The 26,940-nt window shown below is 41.4% G+C and overlaps 1 protein-coding gene across 5 annotated transcripts in view; it reads right to left on the reverse strand.

Annotated features, from left to right (window-relative positions):
* Positions 1 to 26,029, reverse strand: part of HHAT (hedgehog acyltransferase) — a 157,053-nt gene extending 131,024 nt beyond the window's left edge. For 2 of the 5 annotated variants that reach the window (XM_015857404.2, XM_032443398.1), the window contains exons 1-6: positions 11,114 to 11,254; positions 10,074 to 10,223; positions 9,231 to 9,298; positions 6,882 to 6,995; positions 6,025 to 6,219; positions 2,567 to 2,779 (exon numbers count right to left, since the gene is read on the reverse strand). In XM_015857404.2, coding sequence (XP_015712890.1) covers positions 2,567 to 2,779; positions 6,025 to 6,219; positions 6,882 to 6,995; positions 9,231 to 9,298; positions 10,074 to 10,197 — 714 coding nt within the window. In that variant the 5' untranslated portion in view covers positions 10,198 to 10,223; positions 11,114 to 11,254. Of the gene's footprint in view, positions 1 to 2,566; positions 2,780 to 6,024; positions 6,220 to 6,881; positions 6,996 to 9,230; positions 9,299 to 10,073; positions 10,224 to 11,113; positions 11,255 to 25,987 lie in introns of those variants that run through there. The other 3 variants (XR_001553866.2, XM_032443397.1, XM_015857403.2) reach the window with 3 other exon arrangements.
* Between the last annotated feature and the right edge of the window lie 911 nt (positions 26,030 to 26,940).

Here is a 26,940-nt window from a genome sequence, read left to right on the forward strand (position 1 = left end):
TCATTAACCATAGTAAACAAGTCCTATACTATTTTATTACACCTTTTTTCTGCAGTGAAAGAATTTGACCAAGTAACTTAGTGGAAAGATTGTCTATAACATTTTTTGCATGCCACTGAATATATGCCAAGTTTCATTCTTCAGCTTTTAACCAGACACCAAAAATATACATAAACAAGCAACCCACTCACCCGCACACAACACCCTCCCTAAAATCCCAGTCATCTTATCTGCACAATACATCTAACATGCAGTTGGCTCTGTTCACTTGGAAATGAACGAGCATACTAATTTTGTAGCTGAATCTGTACTAACTACGTGACATTTTGGAGCCTACCATTAAATCACAGGCATTTACACAATACACCTTGAAATCCATGACTAGAACTACTACATTCTATTTCTACTCAAGCCATCAGTGAAATATAACAGCTTCTCATTTCTGCCTGGTAACAGATGCAAATTACCCGAATTATTGATCTCTTTCATTCATGTAACGGCTTCTCTGCTTCCTTTTTCAATAACTCTGCTTTCCAGCATGCTGAGCAGAAACCCTCTTCTCAGTCTCAGCTTCAGTTAAGTGCTTCTCCAGTTCCCAATCTCCTGTTCTGATAGCTGCAATAAACACACTTCTGGTATTGCGCACTGTGAACAAACTGCTGAGATCTGCTACCTTCAGAATCTGTTCCTGATCTCAGATGTCAAGGCAATGACATTACCCTACTCTGGTAAAAACTCTGGAAATGCATTGCAGCAAACACCAAGTAACATTTTTTCAGTACGTTCCATCTTCATCAAGGCTTCAACAAAGCAAGATCTGTACATATTTAAATGAGAACATAATGCAAATACAGGCATTCCGTTCTCCATGCTTGATTTTCCCTTCTCACTGTCTCAAACCAAGAATATAGACAGGCCTGAGCCATATCAGGTGAACTAAGATCCATCCATTCCAAGACCCTACGCACAATTTTTTGAAGTGGCTGTCTCCAATCTGCCCTCTATTCAGAATCCTGTATAAGTCTTCTGAAACGTTCCTTGAAAAAAATCATTTCTCTCTGCTAGCAGTAAAGGAATATAAGTGCAATTTAATACAATTTAGAAACTATAAAACAAGAGTAAAGAAAATTTCCTCAGCATCCATATCATTAAGTTTAGTGAAAGAACAATTCTACTTATTCGAAGGTTTTGAATTCCCTTTTCCCAAAGTTGCAGTCTTTTCCTGAAAAGGGCTCTAAAGTTGCACAGATGATTGGCTTGTTCTCAGTGAAGCCTAAAAAACTGCTTATTACATGCTTCTGTCAGTCATGCAGATGCTTTTGCTTATCTGACTCATCTCTCTTAATGACATCTCATTGTCAGTAAGCAGTTGAAGAAACCAACTTTTCTTCAAAGTCGTGAAAGATCCTCTGACTCTGCCCTTTTAATTTGTGTAACACTTCTGCCAGTCACAGCTCAGAGCATCTCAGCACCTCTGGTTTCTATTCGACAGCATACAGGCTCCAGATACATTTAGGAACTCACGCTGAGATATTCAAAGCCACAGAGAAGAGTTGGACACCTGCCTACTATCAAATGTAATGGAAAATAAGTATGCAAATGTATTAGTCAGCTTCAGAACATTAGTGTCTATTTAGGGACCTACCTTGCCTCTTCTATTTCACTTGTATGATTCACAAAAGCTTAAAAGACTTTTAGTAAAGGAATCAGATGTTCCCTGTTGCAGCAGAAGCTGAGCAGAGCCAATACTTCCAGGCTCACTCAAGCTGCAAGGGCACCTTTTCTGTAGCTCTCCCAAAAGTACAGGCACATGGTGAAAGTTCCCAACAATTCCCAGGTTGTGGATTGCACCAAAGTGCTCTGTGCAGGAGCTCTGCAGAAACTGAAATTCAGCTGATTTAGGATCCCACATGCTTTCATTACTCCTGCAGCTATCTCAACACTTAGCGTCACTCAAATTCAAATGAAGACATGTTTCACAACTGCATATCAGTATTAACCGTGTATTAAACAATCAACATGAGATTACACTTGATGCTGAGGCATTATTTAAGTCATACCTTCATGACAGAAAACAGAAACCTATGGAGACTGTGTTCATCTGACTTTTCTAAAAGCTAAGTACATTTAGTCTAGTGCAAAAGAGCACTGTCCAAAACCACCAAGCTAAATGCACTTCAACATTTGTCAAGAACAGGATGAATATACACTAACACTAGGGACATCGACTCTTTCAAAATCTCACTAACATCCATTTTTGACAACCCAGAAAATAAATTTAGCTCACTTGTAATATATATTTTGAGATACACTTGGTGTATTTCACTTCGAACATTGGTGAAAGAATTGTCTTATTAAAATTTTCTGATAACCGATATTAAAATCTTACAAAATATGAAACCACAAAATTAATCCATCACATTGAATTTACTTCTAATAAAAGGTAGATTTGGCAGCTGAAGAGAGATCACCCATTTTCTTCAGTATTTCTTAGTCAAACATGATTCACATTTACACGCATATCCTGGAAGTTTTTAATTGCATGGTCTTAAAAATATATTGTTACCTGCTTACTAAATTCATCAAAGTTAATAAGGGGTCCATTGTGGAATGTGGGATAGTAAAACACATATGCCAGCATCCACAGAAATGAATGAGATGATTTCTGGTCATGTCCATGCCAGCAGTATTCCAGGCTGAAACTTGTGTTGAAGAGGCAACGAACAGACACCGTGAAGAGAAGCAGATAATACTCATTTTCAGTGTCATACCACTTTCTCTGTAAGACAAAACAAGGTCAGAGCATAACAGTACAATGCTGTGATTCATAAATTACAGGATAATTATATCAACCAAGACCTTGAATTTCCAGCTCACCAGAAGCAGAAAGCACCTAGAGTTAACAGAGACTGACAGGAATACTGGAAGCAGATGTCACTAACGTTTGAAGAGTGAATGCTGGCTACTGACAGAGCTGCTGGTCTGCAGAGCTGCTTCAACAGGCAGAAAACATTACACCTAACTTCAAGCTTTACTACATCTTGAAGAACTATGAAAAACTAGCAGAGCTTTTCTTATGCGAATGCCATTTTTTCCTCAGGCTTTATCCAGATGCATAGCATCAAATATAGCTGGCAATCTTATCAACAACTAAGAAGCTACTAGGACTGGACCCAAAGCTGCAAGTCAGATCTGAAGCGAATCAGACACTTGCTAGGAAACTCAAGGCTCGAAAGATTTTGCTGAATCTTTGCCATGTTTATGATACTCCCTGATACACACTGTCAACAAAACAAGACACACATAGACGCACACGTATCAATTACCACAAAAAAAACCAAACACCCAACCTTAGAAACATCAACAAATACAATTTCGCTGATTAAGCGTGTGTTACAGTGTGCTTAAGAAGCCTTTTGATCTATGAGAGACAGAAATCCACCTACATCACAAGGAAAGATCCTAACAACAGCTCAGCTCTGCTCCTCTTCAAAATTAGAACAGGCCTAATAGTATAATCCTAGTTTTCCTTTCTCTCTCAGGTCAAATAAATACAACAAAGACACTTTGTCGTAACTATGAAGCAGTTTCTCTTAACATTTTTATTGCCCAACCAGAAGCATTAGCAGAACAGCAAAACTGAGCTTGCACCAATCATCTGTGAGCAAACAACTCATTTAGTATAAATAAAACTGTTCAAAAAATACTCTTCATTTCCACACTACCAGTGAGATCCTAACAGGCTTTACTGAGTGACTTATTGGATACAAACCCAAAGAACAGCACTTGAAATCATTATGATTATACCTCTAACAAAGGAGAAATACATTCATTCACTAGAGCACTGGGAAACGTAATTATCATCCTCAGTCTCCACTGAACAACACTTCCATATTAACATACACGATTTCATCTCAATGCACTCACTGAAATGACAGAAAGTCATCTGTCACCCATAAACTACAATTAAGCATGGTGAGGCCAAACCGTATTTCAAAAAGCGTTAGAAATTCTGATCTCAAATTCAAACCCCAGCGCTAGGGTTAGGTAGATATTCAGATTTCATTTCCTAATGGGCAGACCAATAGGAAGACAGAAAAAGATCCGTGGGTTTTCCAGATGATTGATCAGAAGGATAATATGTACAGCGCCACTATAAATGGTTAAAATAGAGAAAAACGTGTTGGTGCCTCATTCTCAAAAATGCCTGACAAATGGAAAGGTCTCACACAAAAGAGATTAAGGGGACAAAAGTTCATCAACAGGAATATGGAGCAAATCCCATCAACAAACCAGGACATTGCCAGCTTCTGGGCAATAACTGAAAATGCTCACAAAAAAGGCTAACCCAAATTAACAAGGAAGACTTGTTTATCAGCCTCCTAGAAGAATCCTTTCAGCCAAAACTATGTGGTTACTTTTCCGTAGTGTGGATCACCAAGTCCAGAAATAGCTAAGTTTTCTCCTCCCATTGCCAGCCTCAGAGCAAGTTGCTAGAATACATTTGTGCTTAGAAAATATATTCACAGACACAGATACAACCTCCCAATTGCTGATTCTGAGAACTTCTTTTAAACTGGATGTGTACTACTGACTTGACATGCCATATAGATACTTTTTTAAAAAAAATAAAATCACAGAACACAGCTCTATGTAAGACTGTAATGTGATGGAAAACACAACGATGACAGCAGAGCAGTAAGATCCCAAGCTGCAACAAATGAGGATCTGCTCAAAAACAACAGCAGTGGGCACAGAAATAAAGGAAATCTCTGTAAGACCTCAGGCACGCAGGGATCTCCTGCAAGATACCCTGGCTCCTCTGCCAACCCTTAAATGAGGTCTGGGAAGGGGAGGATTCTGGCTCCACCAGGTGCAGTCACTCAGGTACATTGCATGCACCTGAGCTCCCCTGAGTTCAAAGAATCACGACACTGTACATGGTTCTGCTGACAGGATGAAGGCAATACAAAGGAAAAAAACAGTAAACAGCAGGAAGATGGGAAGGAGAAAAAATAAGGGAAAACTATTCCCATAGAACAAAAAAGATAGCAAAGGAAAACAGGACAAGCCAAAAACAAATGGTAAATAAGAGTGGAGACTGACAAAAATGAGCAGACGTAGGCAGCACTCTGGTGGTTGTCTTGTTAAGAGTTTGAACATTCCCTTGCACAGTAAGAGACCATCATCTTACCCTGCAGAGTCCTTCTGTTCATTTATCATAATTCAGACTAAGAATGCAGCCAGGTCTCAGACAGAGAAAGAGAGCTGTGTTGTGGAGGTATCTGACCAACTACAACTCCAGAAGGCCGGGCTTTATCTAAATTAGTCCCTCAGAACCACCTTGTGCCCTTGTTTGTCTCTTCAGTTCCCCAGACAAAAGCAAACAAAACAACCTTGGCTTTTATCTTTACAGAGGTGACAATCATCTCTCAGAAAAACCCTACAGGTGTTCCTGAAGGATCAGGCCATCACCAATTTTACTCCTCTCATCTGTTGTTTGAGAGCCCTGCAGGATCACCAGCAACAACACAGAATAAAGGAAAAGGAAGGAACACAGGCAATAACAAGAGCAGGAGCTACAGATGGTAGCTTCAAATAAACATAGCCAAAGCTTTAAAAGAAGCATGTACAGCAGACTAGAGTGTACAGTACACTTAATATGACCTGACCATATTAGCTGGTAACCAAGAGACTAACAAAGTGCAATAACTGAGAAAGACATCCTCTCTTCTAAGTGACTTCAATCACATATACCACCATTATGAATCACATTATGTACTACTGTAGTGAGCAAGCTTTCAGTTTATGCCTTGACAAATATCCAAATGGAACTATAGGTGGACCACTAGTAAGAATTCCATATTTCTAATTACAAAAGCTCTAGCATGGCTCACTGCATCTCTAAATCCCACAGGTTTTCAAGCCAGTCTTCAGAGAAACTAGTTGGTCAAGAAGATAGCTACCGTAACAGCAAATAAGACTGTATTTAATTTGATGCTTAATTCATACATCTGAAATTACCTTGGCTTCTTCCACTGCTGGTATGCGTAAAGTAGATAACAGGATAAGTGAGCACAGCCATGTCAGGAGTGGTATCTGAAACTGAGCCACAGCAAACGAAATAGCAGCGTGTATCAAAATGACCGCAAAGCCCTTGATTCCTAATAAAAACCAGCAGGCAGCCATTCCATACACCATCAAGCACCACGGTTTATACTGTTAGAAAAAAAAAAGAAAAGAAAAAGGACCACAAACAATTTTAATACTCTATTTCTAAAGCAAAACATAGTAACAGTACTGTCCTATATACAGTAGGGCCACTAAGATGATCAGAGGGCTGGAGTACCTTTCCTATGAAGGAAGGTTGAGGAAACTGTATAAAACTGATTGTTTAGCTTGGAGAAGAGAAGGCTTGGGAGAGACCTCATTGTGGCCTTCCAGTACTTGAAGGGAGCATATAAACAGGAAGGGGAACAACTATTTATGAGGGTGAACAGTGACAGGACAAGGAGGAATGGTTTTAAACTGAGACAGGGGAGGTTTAGGCTATAGATATTAGGAGAAAATTTTTCACACAGAGGGTAGTGATGCCCTGGAACAGGTTGCCCAAGGAGGTTGTGGATGCCCCGTCCCTGGAGGCATTCAAGGCCAGGTTGGATGTGGCTCTGGGCAGCCTAGTCTGGTGGTTGGTGACCCTGCACATAGCAGGGGGGTTGAAACTAGATGATCATTGTGGTTCTTTTCAGCCCAGGCCATTCTATGATAATAGGGTGTCAGGCCTACATGTCACCCCTTCCATTCCCATAGCTGATTAAAGCTTTCTATTCCCATAGCTAGTTAAAACACACAGATTTGTTATGAAGTAAACCCACACATACCTTGTCCATGAACAGCCTGCACATCTGTGATACCAGCAGATGACCAGCCAGAAGCCAAAGTATGTATTCCCTTCCCCATTCAATCCAATAGCTCCACTCAAAATCCAAGGCATCCTGGGCATCAAGGAAATATGCATAACTACAAAAGCACGTTCTTCAGGTACAATTAAATGTCTCAGTAACATACGGAGTTTATTGTCCAATACCACAGGAATTCAGCACCTGAGGAATTTTTTGCTTAGTCAAGGAAGTCTGATTCTTTGGAGTGGTGAGCTCCAACACCACTTTGACTTTCACTAGCCTCAAAATCCACAGAAAGGAGTGAAAGAGCAGAGGGGCAACATCAGCACAGGACAAGAAGCACACTAATCAGAGCTGACACCTGCCCAACTGCACATAAAACTGACACCAGCAGCAGCCTGCTGGGAACACAGGTGCAGAACATCATGAAAACACTGCCACTGACAGCTACAAGAGTACATATGGCTCAGAGCCAGAGTCCACTTCAAAGCACATAGGCTTCTATGCATTCCCATGACAGGATGCTACACTTTCCGCTCCTCTCTGCAGACTCCACATTACTGGATGAAATAATCCAAAGTACCTTCATGCTGCTGCAGTCTCATTAGCAAATCATCAGGAGCACAAGTGAGTGCTGAGCATCATCAGCATTTCCCTGAAGCCCAATAAAACCAATAAAAACAAGACACACTCTAAGCAGGAGAACACATACTCTACATACCTGTCACAGCTGCTTTTAAGACAGCCTCATTTCACAGAAAGGTAGATAAGGCAAAGTAGTTGCAAGCAAAAACAAGTAGCACAAGTACCAAGGAAACCATGCCTGGTTACAAGCATGGACAGATCATACACAGATGTACTGATCCACCAGCCAAATCTGGATAGCAGGGATATCAGGAGAGTGTTAATTACTATTTCTATCGGCAGAAGTAAGGAAGGGTAATATATACTCTCTCAGGTGATAAAAGCAGAAAGAGAAACAAATCTCTGACTTCTCTGGACTTTTCTAGGGATAAATGGACCAACTGTGCACTGGTTTGGAAAACTCACAGTTTAGATGAAACAATATCTAACTCTAAGAGAAGTTTCACTCAGTATTTCAGTAAAGCCTAATTGCGACCAGGTGGAGCCAGGTCAGACTGAAACTCCTGTTAGATGCAAATGCCATTCTAAATGAGATAAAAGGGATCAGCTGGCAATCCTTGTTCCTTGCTAAAAGTTAGGACTTTTAAACACACACAGCTGCCTGCATGTCTGGGACTAAATTGAGTATCTCACACACTTTGCATCTCCAGAACATTCTGTGATTTTCTTTAAAGGACACGTAATGGAGCTGTATGGGAACTGTTGATCGTGGCCTGGGTATATTCGATCCAACATTCCCAGCCAAACTTGGATATTCATGTTACTCAGGATGGCTTTGGCTGGGGCCTGTGGCAATGCCAGAGTTCTGTTCAGACCCCTATTGGATTCTGGTCTCAGGTTTGGCACGGAGCAGAAGAAAGATACAGTGTAATTGAAAAACGGTTATTAGCTGCCTACTCCACATTACAGGTGGTAGAGCTGATAACTCAAACGGCTGAAATTTTAGTTAGAACCACTCTACACCTATCTGACATTGCCCAGGCCTGCCGAGACTGCAACATGTGCTCTAAGAAGAGACTGAGATTGTTGCCTGAAACAACAGCCCACCTTGCTAGAGGAAACAATCATCTCCAGTGCTGGCAGGTTGATTACATCTGGCCCTCCCTTGGTCTGAGGAGGTGAGATACACCCTGACTTGTGTCAGTACTGTAAGTGGACTACAGCAGGCCTATCCAGTACCAAAAGCAAACCAGGTATATACTATCAAGGCACTTACTAAACTGATGTCTGCCTAAGGGACACCTCAGCAAAGACTTAAAACTGCTCAGTTCCACACAGAGCGAGACATACATTAGAAAAAGATTAAATACTGCAGACTGCCTCATGCAAGAAGCACTCATCTGTGTTTTCGCACATTACATAATAATATACAGTGTCTATGCTTTCCTCCTGTTCTTCATATCTTTATAGAGCTTTGGGCTCTGGTGTCTATGGGCGAATAGAGTTGAAAAACCAGGGATGACATTAAAATACTTAAAACCAAGTTCTCCCTGCAAAACACCATCACAGGAAAGGAAAAGACCCCAGTATGGAGCAAAGTAATTCATTCATTGTTCACTGCTTCTCAGCAGAACTCTGCTCAACACAACAGCTTGCTGCAGGAAGACTTCAAGGAATTGCAAGCTTCTGTTCTTGCAGAGAATCAACAAAACAAGAAGTACCGGTAAGACTCATTATTCATACCTTCTTAAGGCCCCAAAACAGAGTCCCTTGTTCCAGTCCAAAGCTTCTGTCAATTTCATCTTCATATTCTGCAAAGATGAATAAATCTTCATTAATTACATAATTCTAAGAAAAGCAACAGTTCTGCCATGAGGCACTCTGCTTCTAAATGAAAACAAATTCCCCTCATCTTCTTCATAGCTGTAGATGCTTGGAGCTGGGGAAGGGAAGATATCTGCATGCAAAGAATTCAGCAGATGTGAAGCCTACAACTTTTCCTCTTTCCCAGCAGGTGCATTTCTATAGCCAGACCCTGGGCTTTGTCCTGTACACATCCTGAACCTTCAGATGATGAATACAGAGTAGCCCTGACCACTGGACACAGGTATGCATTGCAACAGGATGAATTAACCCTGAAAGATGCGCTATATAATGAAATATACTTTTTCCCCTCTTCCCTCACCCATGCCCATCAGGTATTCATACATTTCTGCTTAAACTTCCCCCAAGCCTCCCCACCTCTAGGCTGAAAAATGATTTTAATTTTAAATAGACATAATAGAGAGCTGAGCATATGCCACTTAACACATGGGACCTATAATAATCATCATTTCTTATTTTTTAGGACTGTTTGATATCTCCCTCTAGCGGCAAAGATGGGCAATGGGACACGAAGGTGATTAATTAAAGGTGTAGTGAAGATGCCTTTAGGAGTAAGTATCACCCAGCCATGAGGGGGCCCATTCACCTCCATCTCCTTCTAACAGGTTTGACAGAGGAGTGAGGAAGAAGCAGCAGACAATTCCTGCTCAGACACAGGCTAGGAATGCTACAAGAGTGAGTGCATCAGCAGTACAGACTTACTTTGAGAAACCTGGTACACTTCATAGAAAGAATAGAAGTGAGAGCCAATGGTAAGGAACAAGTAGGCACATAGTTCCCATGCTGGTAGCATATCTGGTCTGGGAGCTGGTCCGCAGTTCTTCATACTGACTGCATCTCTCTAGCTGGTCCCTGGAAAAAGCAAGGAAAACAAAGCAGAAACATTGCATCACTGAGCTTGGAAAAGCCCACTCAGATCATCCAGTCCAACCATCACTGAACAGTACAATGCAGCTCAGCATTAAAGACTTTTACAATACCAAACAAGTTAATGAAAAACAGAGTGCACAGTGTTTGTTCTGCAGTCACTTTGTGATGCCGGAGCCCTCACCTACATCTCCAGAACAGCAACACCCGCTCAGGGCTCTGCTTTGTGGGCTCAGGACATATTGCACACACAGAATTGTAACAGAAAAGCTACAATGTGTCTAGGTATGTAATGTATCTCCAAGGAGGACTCTGAAACATCACTTCTCCATGCACACACTTGAACTTGGGGGTAAGCACTTCTGGCACTGCATGCAACTAAACGTTGTTGTTTCAGGTCCAAATACACAGAAAAAGGAGTGCACACCAGCTAAGGTTAGTGTGAAAAGCAAGAAGCTGTGGTGCGCACATTACTGTACATACATAGGCAGCCAACACACATTTATTTCATAAAGAACCGGGCCAGCTGGCTTTTGGCACTAAGACACACAACACACCTCCCACCTACAAAAAGATGGGCATTAGGAATGCAGTATCTCAGCGGTACCCGAGACGTGCACTGCAACAACGTGCACACCACATGTAGTCCCCTGTATATATATAGGTGAGAAGCCTCCTAGCCCTGCGAGACACGGCAGCGAGGGGCACCGGGACTCCACAGCCCGGACACGAGGGGCAGCTGCGGTCACAGCGAGGCAGCGCTCGGCACCGCCCGCAGCGACACCGCCGCCATCCGCGCCCGGCGCCCCCGGAACCGCTGTGGATGCTCCAACGGGGCCCGACCGCGCTGGGAGCGGGCAGCCCGCGGCCCCTACCTGCTGAGGGCTCGCCGAGGCTGGAGCAGCACGGGGCAGCGCCGGCACTGCGCGCCCGCTCCCGACCGCCGGGCGGCGCCGCAGCCCTCCCTCCCGCAGCGGCGGAGCGGCCCCCGCCGTCCTCCTCGTGCTTCCGGCTCCGGCTCCGAGGCCCCGCCCCGGCCCTGGATGCTGGCGGCCCCGGCTGGGCCCGGTGGGGCATTGCAGGTCCGCGGGCTGCCGGCTGTTTGCAGGGCGGGGAGCGGTGTCCTCGTTAAAAGATGCCGTCTGTCAGTGATCAATGAACGTCCCACCACATTTACTTATAAATCTGCCTAAAATATTTTGTCACTTTGTATCCATTCATTCTTGCACTGTGTGACTCTTGTCGCACTCTTTTGTTTACATCTGTAGTGTGTTTATAGGGGGAACATTTTGGATCCTTTTGGATGTCACTTCGCTAGATCTTCAAGTTGCTCTTAAAAAACAGGATTTCAGTTCTCTGTGGCCTTCTTTCCATCTTCAGATCCATGCTTCCTGATATCTGAAAGCCAGGCTAATATTCCAGAGGAAGTCTCACTAGTACAATGTGCTAAATCACAGAATCATAGAACCACCAGGACTGGGTCATCCAGTCCAACCATCCACCTATCACCAATATTTCCCCACTAAATCACGTCTCTTAGTACAACATCTAAACATTTCTCGCACACCTCCAGGAACCGTGACTCCACCACCTCCCTGGGCAGTCCATTCCAGTGCCACCTGAATCTCCTGTGGTGCAACTTGAGGCCGTTCCCTCTAGTCCTATTGCTAGTAACTTGAGAGAAGAGTCCAAGTCCCATCTTGCCACAGCCTCCCTTCAGGTAATTGTAGGGAGTTATTATAAGGCCTCCCCTGAGCCTCCTCATCTCCAGACTAAAAATCATTTCTATCCAAATCAGAAATATGTCTCTTGGTGTTTCCAGGAATCCCGTTTCTCTTGGTCAGAGACACAGGGTAGTCCAGAATCCTCTTGCCTTATGCCTTCACTTTTTCTTTCACTGTTCTTGCCAAAGAGTGACTCATCTTCATTTTACACTGTCAAATTTTGATAGCCACTAGATGGAAGACATTGCACTTTTACTGCTGAATTATTGTAAAACTCTAAGTTTGGGTACATTTTCCTCTTTGACACCTTAACCCTCTTCTCTGTTGACAGAACTTCCCTGTTTTATGCCCTTCCTGGGTTAGTCAACACACTTTCCCCCCAGAATATAACAACACCTACATAACAGCATCAGAACACTACCGCTGTTGAACTCACTAATGCCCACAGTGCTGTAGCAGTTCTGGCCACTAAGGGTCAGTAGAGATTATATTTTCCTACTTTTTGTGACTTCTATTTAACAGCGTGAGTAAAAATGTCCTCTAGATGGCTGCATAATACAAACTGTATGTGAGCAGCAGTAGCTTTGCGGCTTTAAAATAGGAAGAGGTATGACAAGTTACATCTTCTACATCAGGTTACACTGGCAATAACACCTTTTTAATTGGTGTGGTGACATCCAGGAGTTGATGCATATTCTGTGGCTGTATAAGTAACTTTCCTTCCATAAATTTCACTGCCAAGCTAATTGAGCAAGAAAACTGACAAACTCCCATATTGGTCCCACCTGGAAGATTTTCCTGTCTGGACTTCTAATTTGGATGAGAGCTTTTTCTTTCCATAGGTTTTACATAGTAAAATGTGAGAAGAATCTCAATGAACAAAGCTGTTGAACACAGCTTTCATGAACTATGTATCTACACAGCTCTCACAGTTTGAGATGGCATGAACGAGAGCAGAATCCTGCTGTTATGACAGGCAGTTGATGAACTAGAAAGTGAAAACCTTAGAAATGGAACCAGAAGGCCCTACTCATATCAACACAATATTGCCCCTTACTATTGATTTTCTGCACAAGTTCTTCAGAGTTGAGCTCTTTACAGAGCTGCTGATCACTAGGGTCTCTTCATGTCCATGGTGAAGTGACAGACTGAGGATCTATAAGACAGTGAGGTGGGAAATCAGGCATTCTGCCGTTGAAAAAGCAAACCAAAGCTACTGGCTTATCGGATCTCCCTGGAGCCTTCTCTTCTCGGTTCTGAACAGCCCCAGCTCTCTCAACCCATCCTTGTAGGGGAGGTATGACACCCCTTGGGTCATTTTTGTGGCACTCCTCTGGATGTTCTCCAACAGATCCATGTCTCTCCTGTACTGAGGATTCCACATCTGGACACAGTTCTCCAGGTGAGTTCTCACCAGAGGGGCAGGATCACCTTCTTCACACTGCTGGCTGCACTTCTTTTGATGCAGCTCAGGATCTGGTTGGCTTTCTGGGCTGTAAGGGCATATTGCTGGCTCCTGTTCATCTTGCCATCCGCTAGTACGCCCAGGTCCTTTTTGGCAGGGCTGTGCTCAATCCTTTCATCCCCCAGCTCATATTGATAGTGGGGGTTACAAGGCATGCCCTAGAACTAACCTTTGTAGGTTCATTTGTCACAGCCTTGAGCTGAGCTTCTTGTTTTCATTTATCCCCTGTAAATCATATGGTAATGCCCCACGGATACAACATTTGAATGATGAGACACAAGCAGCATCTACTAAGAGCCTGCATATTAAAAGCTGAGCAGCATATATAAGGATTAGCCATCTATGTTTAGAAGAAAAAACAAATGCAACAAGAAATATCCAGGTAGCAAAACAGCAATTTTAAAAATTAAAAGTTAGAAATATAAAAGCTGTGGTATTTGCAGTGAGAGCAAAGTGAGTTTTCCAATAGCCAAGATAACTATGATACAACTGGGGTTCATGTGCAACCTCCCTCCAGAGATCTCAGCTATAGTGTTATGAATTTTAGGAAGAAAACTTTCAAGATTATCATTTTTTGTCCTGTTTTGTATGGCTGAATGAAAAGCCAGTGTTACACTACGTTGGTGAGTCTTGCAGATAGTCCCATCTTTACAGGTTTCTCTATCCTCAGCCCCCTGGCAGGCTGCCTATGAAACTCAGAGATTTTATTTTTTTCCCATCACTTTTAGCCATGTATATACACCAGCAGAGATCCTTGCAATTGCCAAGTCAGTATTTCCGTGCACATAGAAAAATCATTTTCTTGGTTTCTTTTTAATGAATCCCTTGCATCTTCAAGAACTTGTTTCATGCTCTATGGCTGGAAAATTACCATTGTGCTTCTAGCTGGGGATTCATAAAATTACTTATGTAAAACTATAGTAAATTAATACAGTATTATAACTAAGCACTTCACTGCTGGATTCATGCTGAACATCTCAGAGACTTCCTCCTAAAGATGCTACATGTATTGCTTAACTAATGCCCAGAAAACCATTGCTCCTGGTCAGAGCCCTTTAAGGGATTTCCTTACTCATTACCCAGTTTTGCCTCCAATGAAAGCAGAACTGGAAGCTGAGTCTTACTAACCATGTATGTAGGGACTGTTTTGGTACAGTTACTGCAGCTGGAATGAGGCTGAACTGTGCTAACTTGATCATGCTTGAGTCTAAGTTAGCAGTGCCTGCACAGCTTGCCCTCTTTTATAAATAGGCAGTGAATAAACACAAAGCTGTGTTTTGCTTTGGTTTTCAGTATAATATTCTTTAAATGCGGTCTGGCTTTATGTGTCAGATTATGTGATTTAAGGGGATAGTGAGTGAGTCAACTCCCACCTACCTTAGCCACCAGATTGAAACCTCCCATGATTCCTGGTGAGGAGGTGGATTATCCATTGGTAGAAAGGACTACTCAAAAAATCCCTACTTCAGATTCTTACTGTTTCTAAAACACAGTAGAACAAAATTCAGGGAAAAAAGGCCATTATCATAGACATTTTACTCGACTGTAATTTAAGTTCTTACAAATGATGGCCAGATTCCCACTTGACCTCAGACAGAGCAAGTAGCTGACAAAATGTAAAGTTATCCTTAAAGTGTTGCACGTTTAGATTTACCAAGGCTGTAAATCAGATGCAAATCTCATCCTATTCTACTGCATCAAACACAGATTACTCATATCTGTACACATCTATATTTAATCCATGGCGCTATTCCTGAAAATACTGCCTTTTTAATTAGTTCAGGAGAATAAATGCAGCAAAATAAATAAATAAATAAAAATACATCTCAGACTACTATATAACCATCCAAAAATATCCAGACTGAAAACTCTCCCTCCCTGCCTACTCAGTAAATTTCCTAAACTCTATCTCCTGACACCTCTACTCCATGTGAATAGCCAGGAAAGGATCATTTCCTTTGCCACAACCATCCATATTTTACTGCCTTATCCCTTACTTCCTGTTGTCTACCATAGCCTTGCAAAAGAATGGGCATAAGCGCTGTTCCAGGTTGGTTATTTTTGTTTCTGTTTGGCAGAGTATTTTTCCTTTGTCTCTTTAAGGTCTATGAAACTGAGAAGACTTGGTGGAGCTGACTTTCACATCACCACAGACGGAGCCAATGCAGCCCTGTCCAGCAGCCAGCTATCCAGACAGAACCAGCAAGGTGGTGGAAACTCCACGCACACTTCTTGGCTACCGGGTACGCTCCTTTGGCTGTGGGGTCCTGTTCCCTCTATGCATATGCACTGTCTGCATCTGCCTCCAGATTGCACTGTAAATAAAAAACGAACAGTAGCTTTCCTATCTGAGTATATGGATGACATTTTAAGGATTAAGTAAACATATTGCTCGACAGGAGGAGCCTTCCTCTAACAGAAGTTTTTTTTTATGTTTTATCTGAGCAGCTTTCTTGCTCTGTGTATTCATTGCCTGCTAATTTATCTCCACTTTACCTTCTACCCTTCCTTGAAGAGAGAGTAGTAACACAGAAAAAGCTTCCAATTCATACAAAATTGACTTTAGGAAGAAGGTAGATAGATAGACATCTTCTATTTTGCTTGTGTGTTTATGTAACAGGCTATAAATGTATATAAATGATAAGAAGTACTCCGTCACACTTGAAGCATTTTTTAGATCATTCTGGAGATGATGCTTTTCAATAGGAAAAAATTCAAAAGCTCTCTTGGTGCTTGTGCAAAATGCCAGCAACATCTCACCCTTTGCAGATAATCTCTTCATATAATGGTGCTAAAATATTAAGCAAAATTGCATTGAACTCATAAATATTTACAGCTATTTGAAATGCCAAAATTTTGCTCTGCAACTAGCACAAATCAACTGAGTAACATTATGTACAATAAAAAAATGGGTCACTGCCAACTGTGGCTTATAACTGCAAAATGATTTGCAGATACATTGAACTACTGCCTGAGGACCAAGTACAGCTTTCAGCACACAGTGTCTTCATTGACTACTGTAGGTTTGTAACAGGTCCCAAGCCTCACATCTCCCATGGACTACCATAAACTTCCAAACTTCTTCTGTCTGAGTAGAGATCTTGTAGTGGCAAATGGGAAGGGCATTTCTCTCCTTTGACATGAAAAATTAGGATAACCCTGCTCATAGGATGTAAGTCCTACAAGAGGGATCATCACAAGTCTAGCCTGCCCACAGTGTCATCATTCCTGGACAGTGGCTTAAACAACTGAGTCAATTTAAAGCAAAATGCAGACATTGTTTTATAGGAGACAGAGACCCAGAACAGTCCTTTCTGTCATGTCCCAGATGCTCAGTACAGCATCCTACAGCCTTTTTTGGCCCTATATATAACGCATCTTTGCCACACAAAAAGGCACGTGAGCTGCACAACTGCTTTTGGCCTATGCTCTGAGCAACCACAAGCCCCTGCTACTCCCCACCAACCTGACTATTTTCAGCTGAAGTACTCTGTGGCCATTTGGAGTAAAATATTCTGAATAATATCTCTCTTTACTCTTTCAATAGCTCCCAAAACACAGCTGTAGGTCCTGTGGTATGACTTAAGCACTTAATCTGTCCTGATTACTTTGTAACAGAATGCAGAACACCATTCTTGTGAGCTGTTCCCTTTAATACTCACCCTTGAAATGCACTATTTATCACCTAAGTGTTTTCCAAGCAAGCATTAATTTTCCATCATCCCATCAAATTATGGAACAAAACATAGTAATGTTATCACCATTTTACAGATTTAAAAAAATTAAGGTGAAGAAATCAACTGATTGACCCAAAGGGTTGAAGAAAGTCATAGTCAGAGCTGGGTTTCAGAATTAGTGTTGTGCTCAGAACAATTCTTCACACTTCCCTTCTGAAGACAAACTACTGCCAGTACCAGTCCAGCTTTGTCATCCTTCAGGGCATTTTCTTTCCTGAAGTGAGAGGAGCTATGAGAACAACTTTCTCACCACAGCCAACAATCCTTCATCTGCTGGGTTATTAATGCCTGGGCAATGACTGCTCTTGGAGCAGTCTATTTGGATAATTGGGTTTTTAAAATGTGCTTTGAGAAAAGTGCTCTTTTTTAATTAATGAATGTTTACAGGAATAAATATGTTAAAATAATGCATCAGTATTCTTCACATTAATGGCTGATCTCATTTATGGCCATTCTCTGAAACCAGGGAATCAACAGGAGAGGCAGATGGAACAACCGTAACTTCAGTATCTACCTTCTTTAAGGGCATAAATGAAGAAATTGCTGTTATTATAGCTTGAAAGCAAGTAATTTTGGGGGGTATTTTCTAAAGAGGGGAGAAAATAGGTAAAGAACTATGATATTACGGTAAAGACTGCTTCAGGAGGGCACTTATGTTCCCCTTTTGAGATGCCTGCTATCTGTGATTCCTCAAAACATCATTGTTAAGATGAAAAACATTCAGTACAACCCCAGAAGAGTTTAAAAATTTGCACAGTGTTTCAAGAGAATAAATGTGACCTATTAGCAAAGAATACTTTTCAACAGTAATTTTCAACAAATTGGTTTGTTTTCCACTACTGTGTAACATCACTGTCTTTTCCTTTTCATTAGAACTAGTCACTTTTGAGGCTCCGAGTGGAAGAAAGGAAAGAAGAAAATAATTGTTAAGAGCAGCTTAAGTGCACACAGTATAAATCTTGAACATTTTCTGCTTTGTTTCTCTCGGTATTGCTCTTCCTACAGGAGAAACCAGCAAATCTTGTTTACTACTAATATCTTCTTCCAGAATCCTCTGTGAATTCCAGATATTTAGTCACAAACTGTGCAGGAGCAAAACTTGTCCATTTCCAAATGACCTTTTTTGAACCCCATTCAAAAATCTGCAGTCACTTAAACCTCACTTGCTTGACAGTACACACACCCATACAAACAGGACACTGTTCTCTATTCATCATGCTTGAAAACCATGTCTGAACTTGTGTGTCAGAAAAATAAAATAAAACATGTGGCCTTAGCTGTAGGATAGATATTTCACTAGTACGGCCCACAGCATTTTATTTTATTTTTGTTAACAACACACAGAATAGGTGCTATTACAGAATAGGTGTATTACCAGAGCTTCATCAAGAGGTGACTCCTGTTCACCTAGAACTTTATTTCAACGCATGTTGCTGTCACTTGGAAATGGGAGCAGTGTTTAAGTAACTACTGATGTCAGCATCCCCCTCCAGCAGCACCCTGATAAACAAACTGTACCTCAAACTTCCTGCCCTGTTGCAAAGAAAGAGCACAAAAGCTTTCATGGCTAGGGACCCTTCAGGCTCGAGGTCAGAAAATCATTCAACATTAATGGAGCTTAAGTGCATGCTCAAGTGGTTCTCTGAATAGGACTGATTTGCTCAAATGAGACTTCTGTCTTTGAGGAGAGAGTCATGCTACCAGCCCAGCTTTCATAGGTGGCTTTATAATAACAAAACACAGAGTGCATTCATTAAGTAAGAGCATGAAAATACCACCAGGTGAGTAAGCAGATTGCAGTTTCAATAGTGTTTTCATCACAAATACTATGATTTTTTTTTTTTTTAATTACAATGAAAAGCTCCTGACAGTGTCAGTTTAAAGAAATCATTCCCTACAAAGCTTTTTTATTTGTTCTTTACAATTTCCATCATCAGGTATTAGCCTCTTCAAAGAAAGAGCAACTTGTCAGAGTAAAAATGCTCGTTTCAGAATTCAATGAGAATATTTATTCTTTCTTTTATCTGAAGAGCACTGCAATGTGATAGGTGATATATAGAGAATAACTAGTCCCATTGGAGGGTAAACTCCAAATAACTTTGCTTTTCACAGTTCAGACTAGATGAGCAGGATTTTGTTTTGGTTCATCAACTGAGGAATTATTAATGACCTCTAACTGCAAAATCTTTGCCCTTGCTGGTCTGCAAACCTTAAAACACCTAGTGCTGTTTTCAAGAAATTGTTAGAAAAATCCTCCTTTCACTTTTTTATCTGGATATCATTGTTTTACAGCCATGGCACTGAGACCTCAAGCCAGCTGTGTGGCTGGATAGGCAGGATACTCCTCCACATATGAAATGCCAATTAATAGGTCTGCTGAAGGGTTTCTAGCACATACAAGCCCAGATCCTCAACTGCTATAAACCTGCACAGCACTAAAAACATGAAATAGCTAAGAGTTTTGCCTCTTAATCTCAGAATTCCTCAGTTAGACATAACAGCATGAGGACTGTGCCTCAGGAAGCTGAGTATCACTGCTACCACCAGCATGAGAGGAATAAGTTGTCAAAGTAAAAACAAATTGTTCAGGGTTGGAAAACCAGCTGGGCAGCTCTACAGGGGAACTGATCTCCATGACAGGGTCTTCACATTATCTCAGCTCACACTACATTTGGCCAAATTTCATGCCGGTCATAGAGGCCTCTGGTAATTCATCAAGTGTAAGCAAGTGGGATTTCAGATGTGCTCTCACACTGTTCATCATGCTGATGGGGCTAACATGATATGGGCAGCACACAGACAGGGATACCTGTTACACTATCCAGAACCCTTCATGCAGGCCTTTGGGAAATGACTGGGGAAACTATGCAGAAATTTCTGAGTCTCATCCTGATTCACAGTCCAGGACTCTGTGCCTGACTTCCAGGCTTGTCTGGCTCCCAAAGAAGCCTCTGTCATCCCTGTTGTACGTTGAAGTAATCTGTAACGAAATGTGGTAATAGATTTTTTTTTTTTTTTTTCCGAGTATTAATGAGGAAATATGTCTGGGTAGGGCATTAGTCCCCTAGGAAATTATCTTCCTGACATCAATTCCCAAGATGATCCCCCTTTGATATTAGACTGTGGGCCCGTTGCCTTAAGCCAAGACTGGTCACAGTGTGAGAAAAGATTACTTTTGTCTCACAGTCTCTCCAGAAAACAAGAAATCAACTTCTCCAAGTTCCAAAGGACAGAGCTGGGAAGACGAGCTGCTGATTTCCCTCTGTGAGTGGAAACTAATTGCTGCAAAACCACAGAATACAAAATGAAAGGGAAGTAAGACATAAAAAAGCAGGCAGTACCAGTCTTGGATGCTACATTAACAGAATTCTATTATCTGTCTGAGAGACCATGCTGAAAACTTGCTGTATTCCAAATCACTCTCTTCTTTATAATGGGTTAAGGAAGAATCTTGCTTTAGTTTTTCACCGTAAATGCCAAAAATAAATGATTTAAACCAGATGCATGGTATTTGTGCACATTTTAGGGCAGCTCCGGTTTAGCAGATGCCTTGTATTAATAATATACAGTTGCGACAGGAAATGTGGTTTAGGTTCCTGGAAAAACATAAAAGCTAATTCCATTACTCCATTTCAGGGTGCCTTTCCTCAAATGCTAAACTGGTTTTGATTACACGGAAACCTTACAGTGAGAAAACTTCATCAAGACTATTAACTTATCAGTGTTTATCTTCCTTTGTACACATCTCCTCCTGCAGACCTATGTGCTGAGCTACCTGTGAACAAGCCTAGAACTCACAAAACGATCCTACAAAACCTGGAATACTGCAGTCTCCTTTTTCAAAGACTATTTCAATTATTATTTTTCCTTATACATACTTTGTTCTGCTTCCTGTTCTCTCTTCATTCTGCCTGAACATGAGCCCTCACTTTGAGGAAACATTTCAACAACAGCAGCCCCCCAAAAACTCTTATCCATGGCAATGAGACAAATCACAGAAATTGATCTCTAGAGGGAGTTTTCTAAGGGCTGAAGCACAAACACTTTCCAGAACACTGATGCAATGAGCATGAACTTAAACAAACACTCAGTTTGCTATCTGTGTTTTGTCACTTGATCCATTCTGAGCAGCTGGCTCAGAAAAGGCTTTTTTTCCAGGAAAAGAGAAGCACGATGGATTCAGAAATAATACTGAAATGAATTCACTTCAGCTAGCTAGTGCCGTACAATTTATTCAGTTTATGTGTCACTGCATGTAAGCAAAAATTACAGGAGCACATTGCTTTCAACACATCTAAGTACATATGTTTTTCACCAGTAAACCTCAGTGAGGTCCTGAATTCAGGAATGCTACTCTGATGATTAGCAGCTGTTTAATAGGCAAAGAAGGATCAGATATTTAATTCCTACCTGACAACAGAGAAGGATAGTTCAGACAAGAAGCAATGGAACGACCCACACACAAACACAGACAAACATCTACAGCTAATATTGTGTTTGGAGCAAAAGCAAATGTCTGGAGGTGAATTACAAAATTAGAAAAAGCTGAGTTTAATAGGAGCTTAACTCAGCTGCCCACGGTGGAAAAAAAAAGTAGTTTGAGGTTTCATAGGGCTCAACCCTTCCCCTCCAAATATCTCTCCATCAGGGTATCATATGGCAGCCCACTTAACCAATGAAAAAAGGAATCAGAGGCATTACACTATTTCATTGTGGTGTGCGTACAAAACACTGAGGTACGCTGAAAACCAGTGTGTGATTACCACCCCCAGCTAGGTATCACATGCATATGTGGGTTTGTTGTTACTCAGTCTGAACTGTATTGTTTGCCATAGCACAGTGAATTCCTGTCAGCCTAAGTGTTTGCTGTGAAGTCTTAAAAGGTTTCAGTATTGTAGCCTTGGTTTTGACCTGCACCTTAGCTGAGGTGTTTTCTGACTAAATGCACAATCTTCCAGGATCTAAGGGGGAATTTTGACACAAGGGGACAGACTCTTTAGCAGAGTCAGTTGTGACAGGACAAGGGAAAACCATTTCATTTTTACAGGGTGACAAGGTACTGGAACAAGTTGCCTAGACAGGTGGTGGATGCCTTAGTTCTGGAGACATTCAAGGTCAGGCTGAATCGGTCTCTGAGCAACCTGATCACTGTAGGTGTCCCTGTTCATTGCAATGGAGTTGGACTGGATGGCCTTTAAGGATTCCTTCCTACTCAAATGGTTCTACAGTGCCCTCAGCAAACCTAGGGTTACCCTTAGAAATCTGGGGCTGTACGTGCTGTGTAGCTGACTAGTTCTCACGTGTGGCTGTGGCAGTCCTCACAAGAGTAGCATTTGGGAATACCATCAAGAATTATGTCTGCCAAATGTTTAATTCAGTCAGATTAAGAAAAGCCACAAAAGATCTCCCCTTTGAACTGGTTGAGCAGCTGAGGGGAATGAAAAACTGTTTACTGTTCTGAAATGTTTTCTTTACCCTTACAATTACTGCATTTTGCCAATTTATAACAATTTTTTTTTTCTGAATTGTTCTGAAGGTTGTCCTCTTCAAGCCATACTTATTATATCTTGCAGCACCTGACAGTGCAGCAAGTGATTTCCTAAATAAACAAGAGTCACACACTCTGCTGTGAAGAGTTTTCAGTGTGAAAAAGGAATGGCTATAGTTGATGAGCACCTCCATCAATTTGAGTAGTGGAAAACAATTTTATCAGCAGAACTGATAATTTGTTCTGGAAATTTTGGTAGCCCTTATTACACTATATGTTTATACAGCTAGAATTAAATAAACCATTGCAGAAATACTGATCCATTGTGTAGTTGAGCACAAAGGCATAGAGCTACATGCCATTTTAAAGTGTGGAGAGTTATTCTCATAAATTCAGACAGTATTACAAGGTGAAAAAAATATTCTGAAAAGATACCATAAGCAATTGGATAGGTAAGCATTCATATTGAACATACTGATGCAACTAAGGGGTTGAGTATCTGTTTTTGATGTCACATTAGACTTTTCCTACTGAGTCCCACTCTCTACTCCATATTGTGTTGAAAGATAATACTGAATACATAAGACTGAAACTGGACGAAGAAAAGATCAAGGACTTGTGATGTGCATGTCTTCATTACAGCTAGTAGTATTCTGTAGTAATATACTACAGAAGAGGCTATGCTGGCATTAAATGAGTTTGCTCTAGTGCTGGACACAGCCAAACTGCAGATGAACCAGCCAAGTAGTGGGATAAGCCGTCTGCTCATCTCTAGGCCATCACAATTACATTCATCCCAGTACCTGAGCCATCTCAGGAATTTCCACAACACACTGGTGAATGAATATGTCCTTGGGAGTGAAGTGATGGATGTGCCAAGTTGAAAGAAAATGAGAACCTCATCAGTACAAATATCAGAAAGTTCTAACTTGACTACTCCATGTGTGGTTGTACTAGAGTTACTTAAATCTAACTCTTTGAAAAGGTCAGTAAGTACTGTTGCAGTTGGTGGATTTCCATCCATGGCTACTGAGATTTATTAAGAAGCTTAATCTTTTCCAAGAAAGAATTACCAAAGATGCTGCCAATTTTCTGTTTTCTCCAACAACACTGAGTCTAGATCATTAGAATAGCATTACATCTCTCCTGAAATTTCTGCTGTTCTGTAAAGGATCAAATTATATTTCTAGCCTGAGCAGTGTTTATGCTATGTATTAGAATAGAGGCTGAGAATTTTAAATGGAATCCAATAACACAGTCAGATTTGAGAAGAAATCTCTGGGGCTTCAGCAAGCGTACAAGCACAGTGAGTCCTTGCACTGTGATAATGACAGTGGACAGGCTGCGTTCACAGAGTCACCACAAGAAAGATCCATATTGGAGTGTGGAGGGCTTTTGGATGTATGTAAGCTTATCTTGTTCGTTTGGTTTTTTTTTCTTTTATTTTTCTGGACACAGGAAGGATTATGTATACGATAGGGCCACAAGTAAAGTTTGCATAATTCAGGATTATAAAATATTGCATCTCACTATATTCAGTTTAATGGAATTATTTGGTTTTTCTACCAAGTTGTTTAAAGTCCCTCTCTTTGGAAAGGGCATGTAGACTAAGCAGGTGTACTTCTGGTAAGTTTTTGCTGTATGTATAGGCATTGCTTTTTTAAAGCCACACAGTGCATTTAAAAGACCTAATTTTCCACTTTCATATTCTGGAGTAATGAGTAACTAAGGACAAGTGAGAGCCATGAGTAACACTGATGAAGCGAAACTCATTTCCACAACACAGAGTTGGAAAATACCAGTTTCTGAGAGACTTGCCCTTTATATTTCTGCAGCCTTTTCAAATCCCACAGTCACAAGCACAGACTGTGAATGAAGTTACTTTGAGCCCTGCACAAGTCCATCAAGACTATCCAGCATGGAGATACATTTGATACGGATCAGTTGCACACACACAGATGTGGATACAGTCACTGGCTGAAGAAAACCTCAGCTGCAGATTTTCCAGAAACTAAAGAAACACACAGAGTAAAGTGAAACTGTATGCTTGTCTGGTTTTTAAACTTTTTGCTCGGGGCTCTGCTCTTAGCCCACATCATGCACAAAACACCAGAACAGGCAAATCTCCGGTCTGACCCACTACAGCTGCTCTTAGGTCCAAAAGGGAGAGAAAGAGGACGGTCCTTTAGCCAGTAGGATTTACAACAATCATGAGAAAATATGCAATTGCCTTTCATTCTGGCTTCATTCACCATTGCGGTCCTTCACTTTTCTGCCCTTGTGAAGCTTAATTAATTCTCTGTACAGAGGGCGAATGAATACAACACCAAAGCTACCAACCGCTAGCTGCTCATTCTGCTGGACACATACTCGCTATTTAGCCTCCTAAAATCTAAAGTTTTAAACAAAAGAAAAGTCACAGTCTGCTTCAGCAAACAGCCCTGAAATTAAAGTCACAACTTAGTGCTCGTGCGATTTTGTATTTTAATTTTGTGTTGTTCATTTAGTTTAACTTTTCAGAGTTAAGCAATGGGATTCAAAAGACTATCCTGACTTGGGCAACAGAGAATGAAAAAGTGCAGTAAGCTCCACATGCAAAGTTGTTAGTGAAGAGCTGAAGGAAGAGCCATGGCAGACTGAGTGAAGCCACATCTCCCAGCTAGATGATGGTAGACAAGTACCCCAGAGCACTATGCCACAGGAATATATAAGGCTTGTGCTTTAGCAAGAAGTTTCATGATGTCAGAACATCCACAAACAGCAATAGAGGAACAGGGCCCTGCATACACAGATTGTCTCTCCTAGGTCTCTGCTCTTCTCACAGAACCTTTCTCTGCTCTCCACTACAAAAGCATACATACATTCCCCTCCATTTATCTTTTATGAGATTTGTCAGGCAATGTCCTGTATTGACTTCCAATCTTTCATCTGAAACGTAGAAGGCAAGCATCACTCAACCAGCTGACAATAGGGGAGAAAAGCTTTGATATGCTAACTTAGTAAAACCCAACGTCCTAGTTGCAAATCCACTGTAATCCCATGTTATCAGAAGGAATCCCCAGTTGTTTGAGAATCAGGAAGCTTTCTGCTATGCTATTATTCTCTCTAACATCCACACTTCCCCTGCTGCTTTGCTTTTCTTGTGAAGCACAGCAGCATGTGGAAAACCCTGAAACTGAACTGCCGATAACATCATGCCTTTAACAAACTTGCAGACTGATGGATTCCTACCAGAAACCATGTTCACTGAGCAAGCTGTAAATTTAGAAAGGTAGGCATGTAGCCTGACTGAACAAAATGTAATTCAAGAAATGATTATATACTTAGATAAATACCTGACAGGACCAGCTGTAGTAAAGAATAAGCTCTCTACATCTCTCCTAGTGGAGTGTGGGTCTCCCTAAAAAGAAAAAAAAAAAAAAGGTTTTATTATTCCAGACTTTTACCAGAATTTGCTATCGTAGCGTATCATCTGGATATGCATGAAGAAACAGGAAAAACAGCATACACATAAGTATGACAATGTCAGTTCAAGATAATTGGGAAAAAAATACTTCTAGGATTTCAAACAGGTCCATTAAGTTACAGTATCACCCATCAGATATTTGAAGAAAATTCTGCTCAAGTGAAACTACCGTTGCTGTAGATCACAAACCCTAAATGCATGTGTGATGATGGAAACTGTAATCCCCTTGGGAAAAACAAATGCTCCAGCTAATGCTGCTATAAATGTTTTTAGACGTTTCTCTCCCTGCAAGTGTTGTACTGTCTCCTGATCTCTGGAAAGATGGAAACAGTTCTTTCTTTACACAAGATCCTGAATGCTCAGGTCTGCAGAGAAAAAAGCAGACCTGTGAGGAGAATCAAGGCTTGCTAGCCAGACCTACTGTGGGTTTACTCTCTTTCATCACAACTTTGTCCTGGCTGTTTGTTCAATGAAAGCGACTACCTCCTCTGTCATTATACTGCCCATTTTCACTGCAGACACTTTCTTAAACCAGATTTTCTGCATTTTGTACTTCTTCTTTGCTTTCTCTCCTGTTTAACTCCTTGCCTTCAAAGCAGATGCCCCAGAATGGCATGGACCCTTTGGGCAGCCTCCTGCTGCCATGGGAACCCCTCTGGGTGCTGCTGCCAAATGTAATCCTTCAATGACAGAAGCAGCAAGGCAAGAGGAAACAGTGCCCAAGAGCGTGCCAGATTCCCTCCCTGTCAGCAACCATCCTGGTCATTGTGGAGTGCAGCATGACATGCGCCTGCTGCATCAGCCACAGCCTGCGAGTGACAG

The sequence above is a fragment of the Coturnix japonica genome, chromosome 3, assembly GCF_001577835.2.
Source record: "Coturnix japonica isolate 7356 chromosome 3, Coturnix japonica 2.1, whole genome shotgun sequence".
In the NCBI taxonomy this organism is placed as follows: Eukaryota; Metazoa; Chordata; class Aves; order Galliformes; family Phasianidae; genus Coturnix; species Coturnix japonica.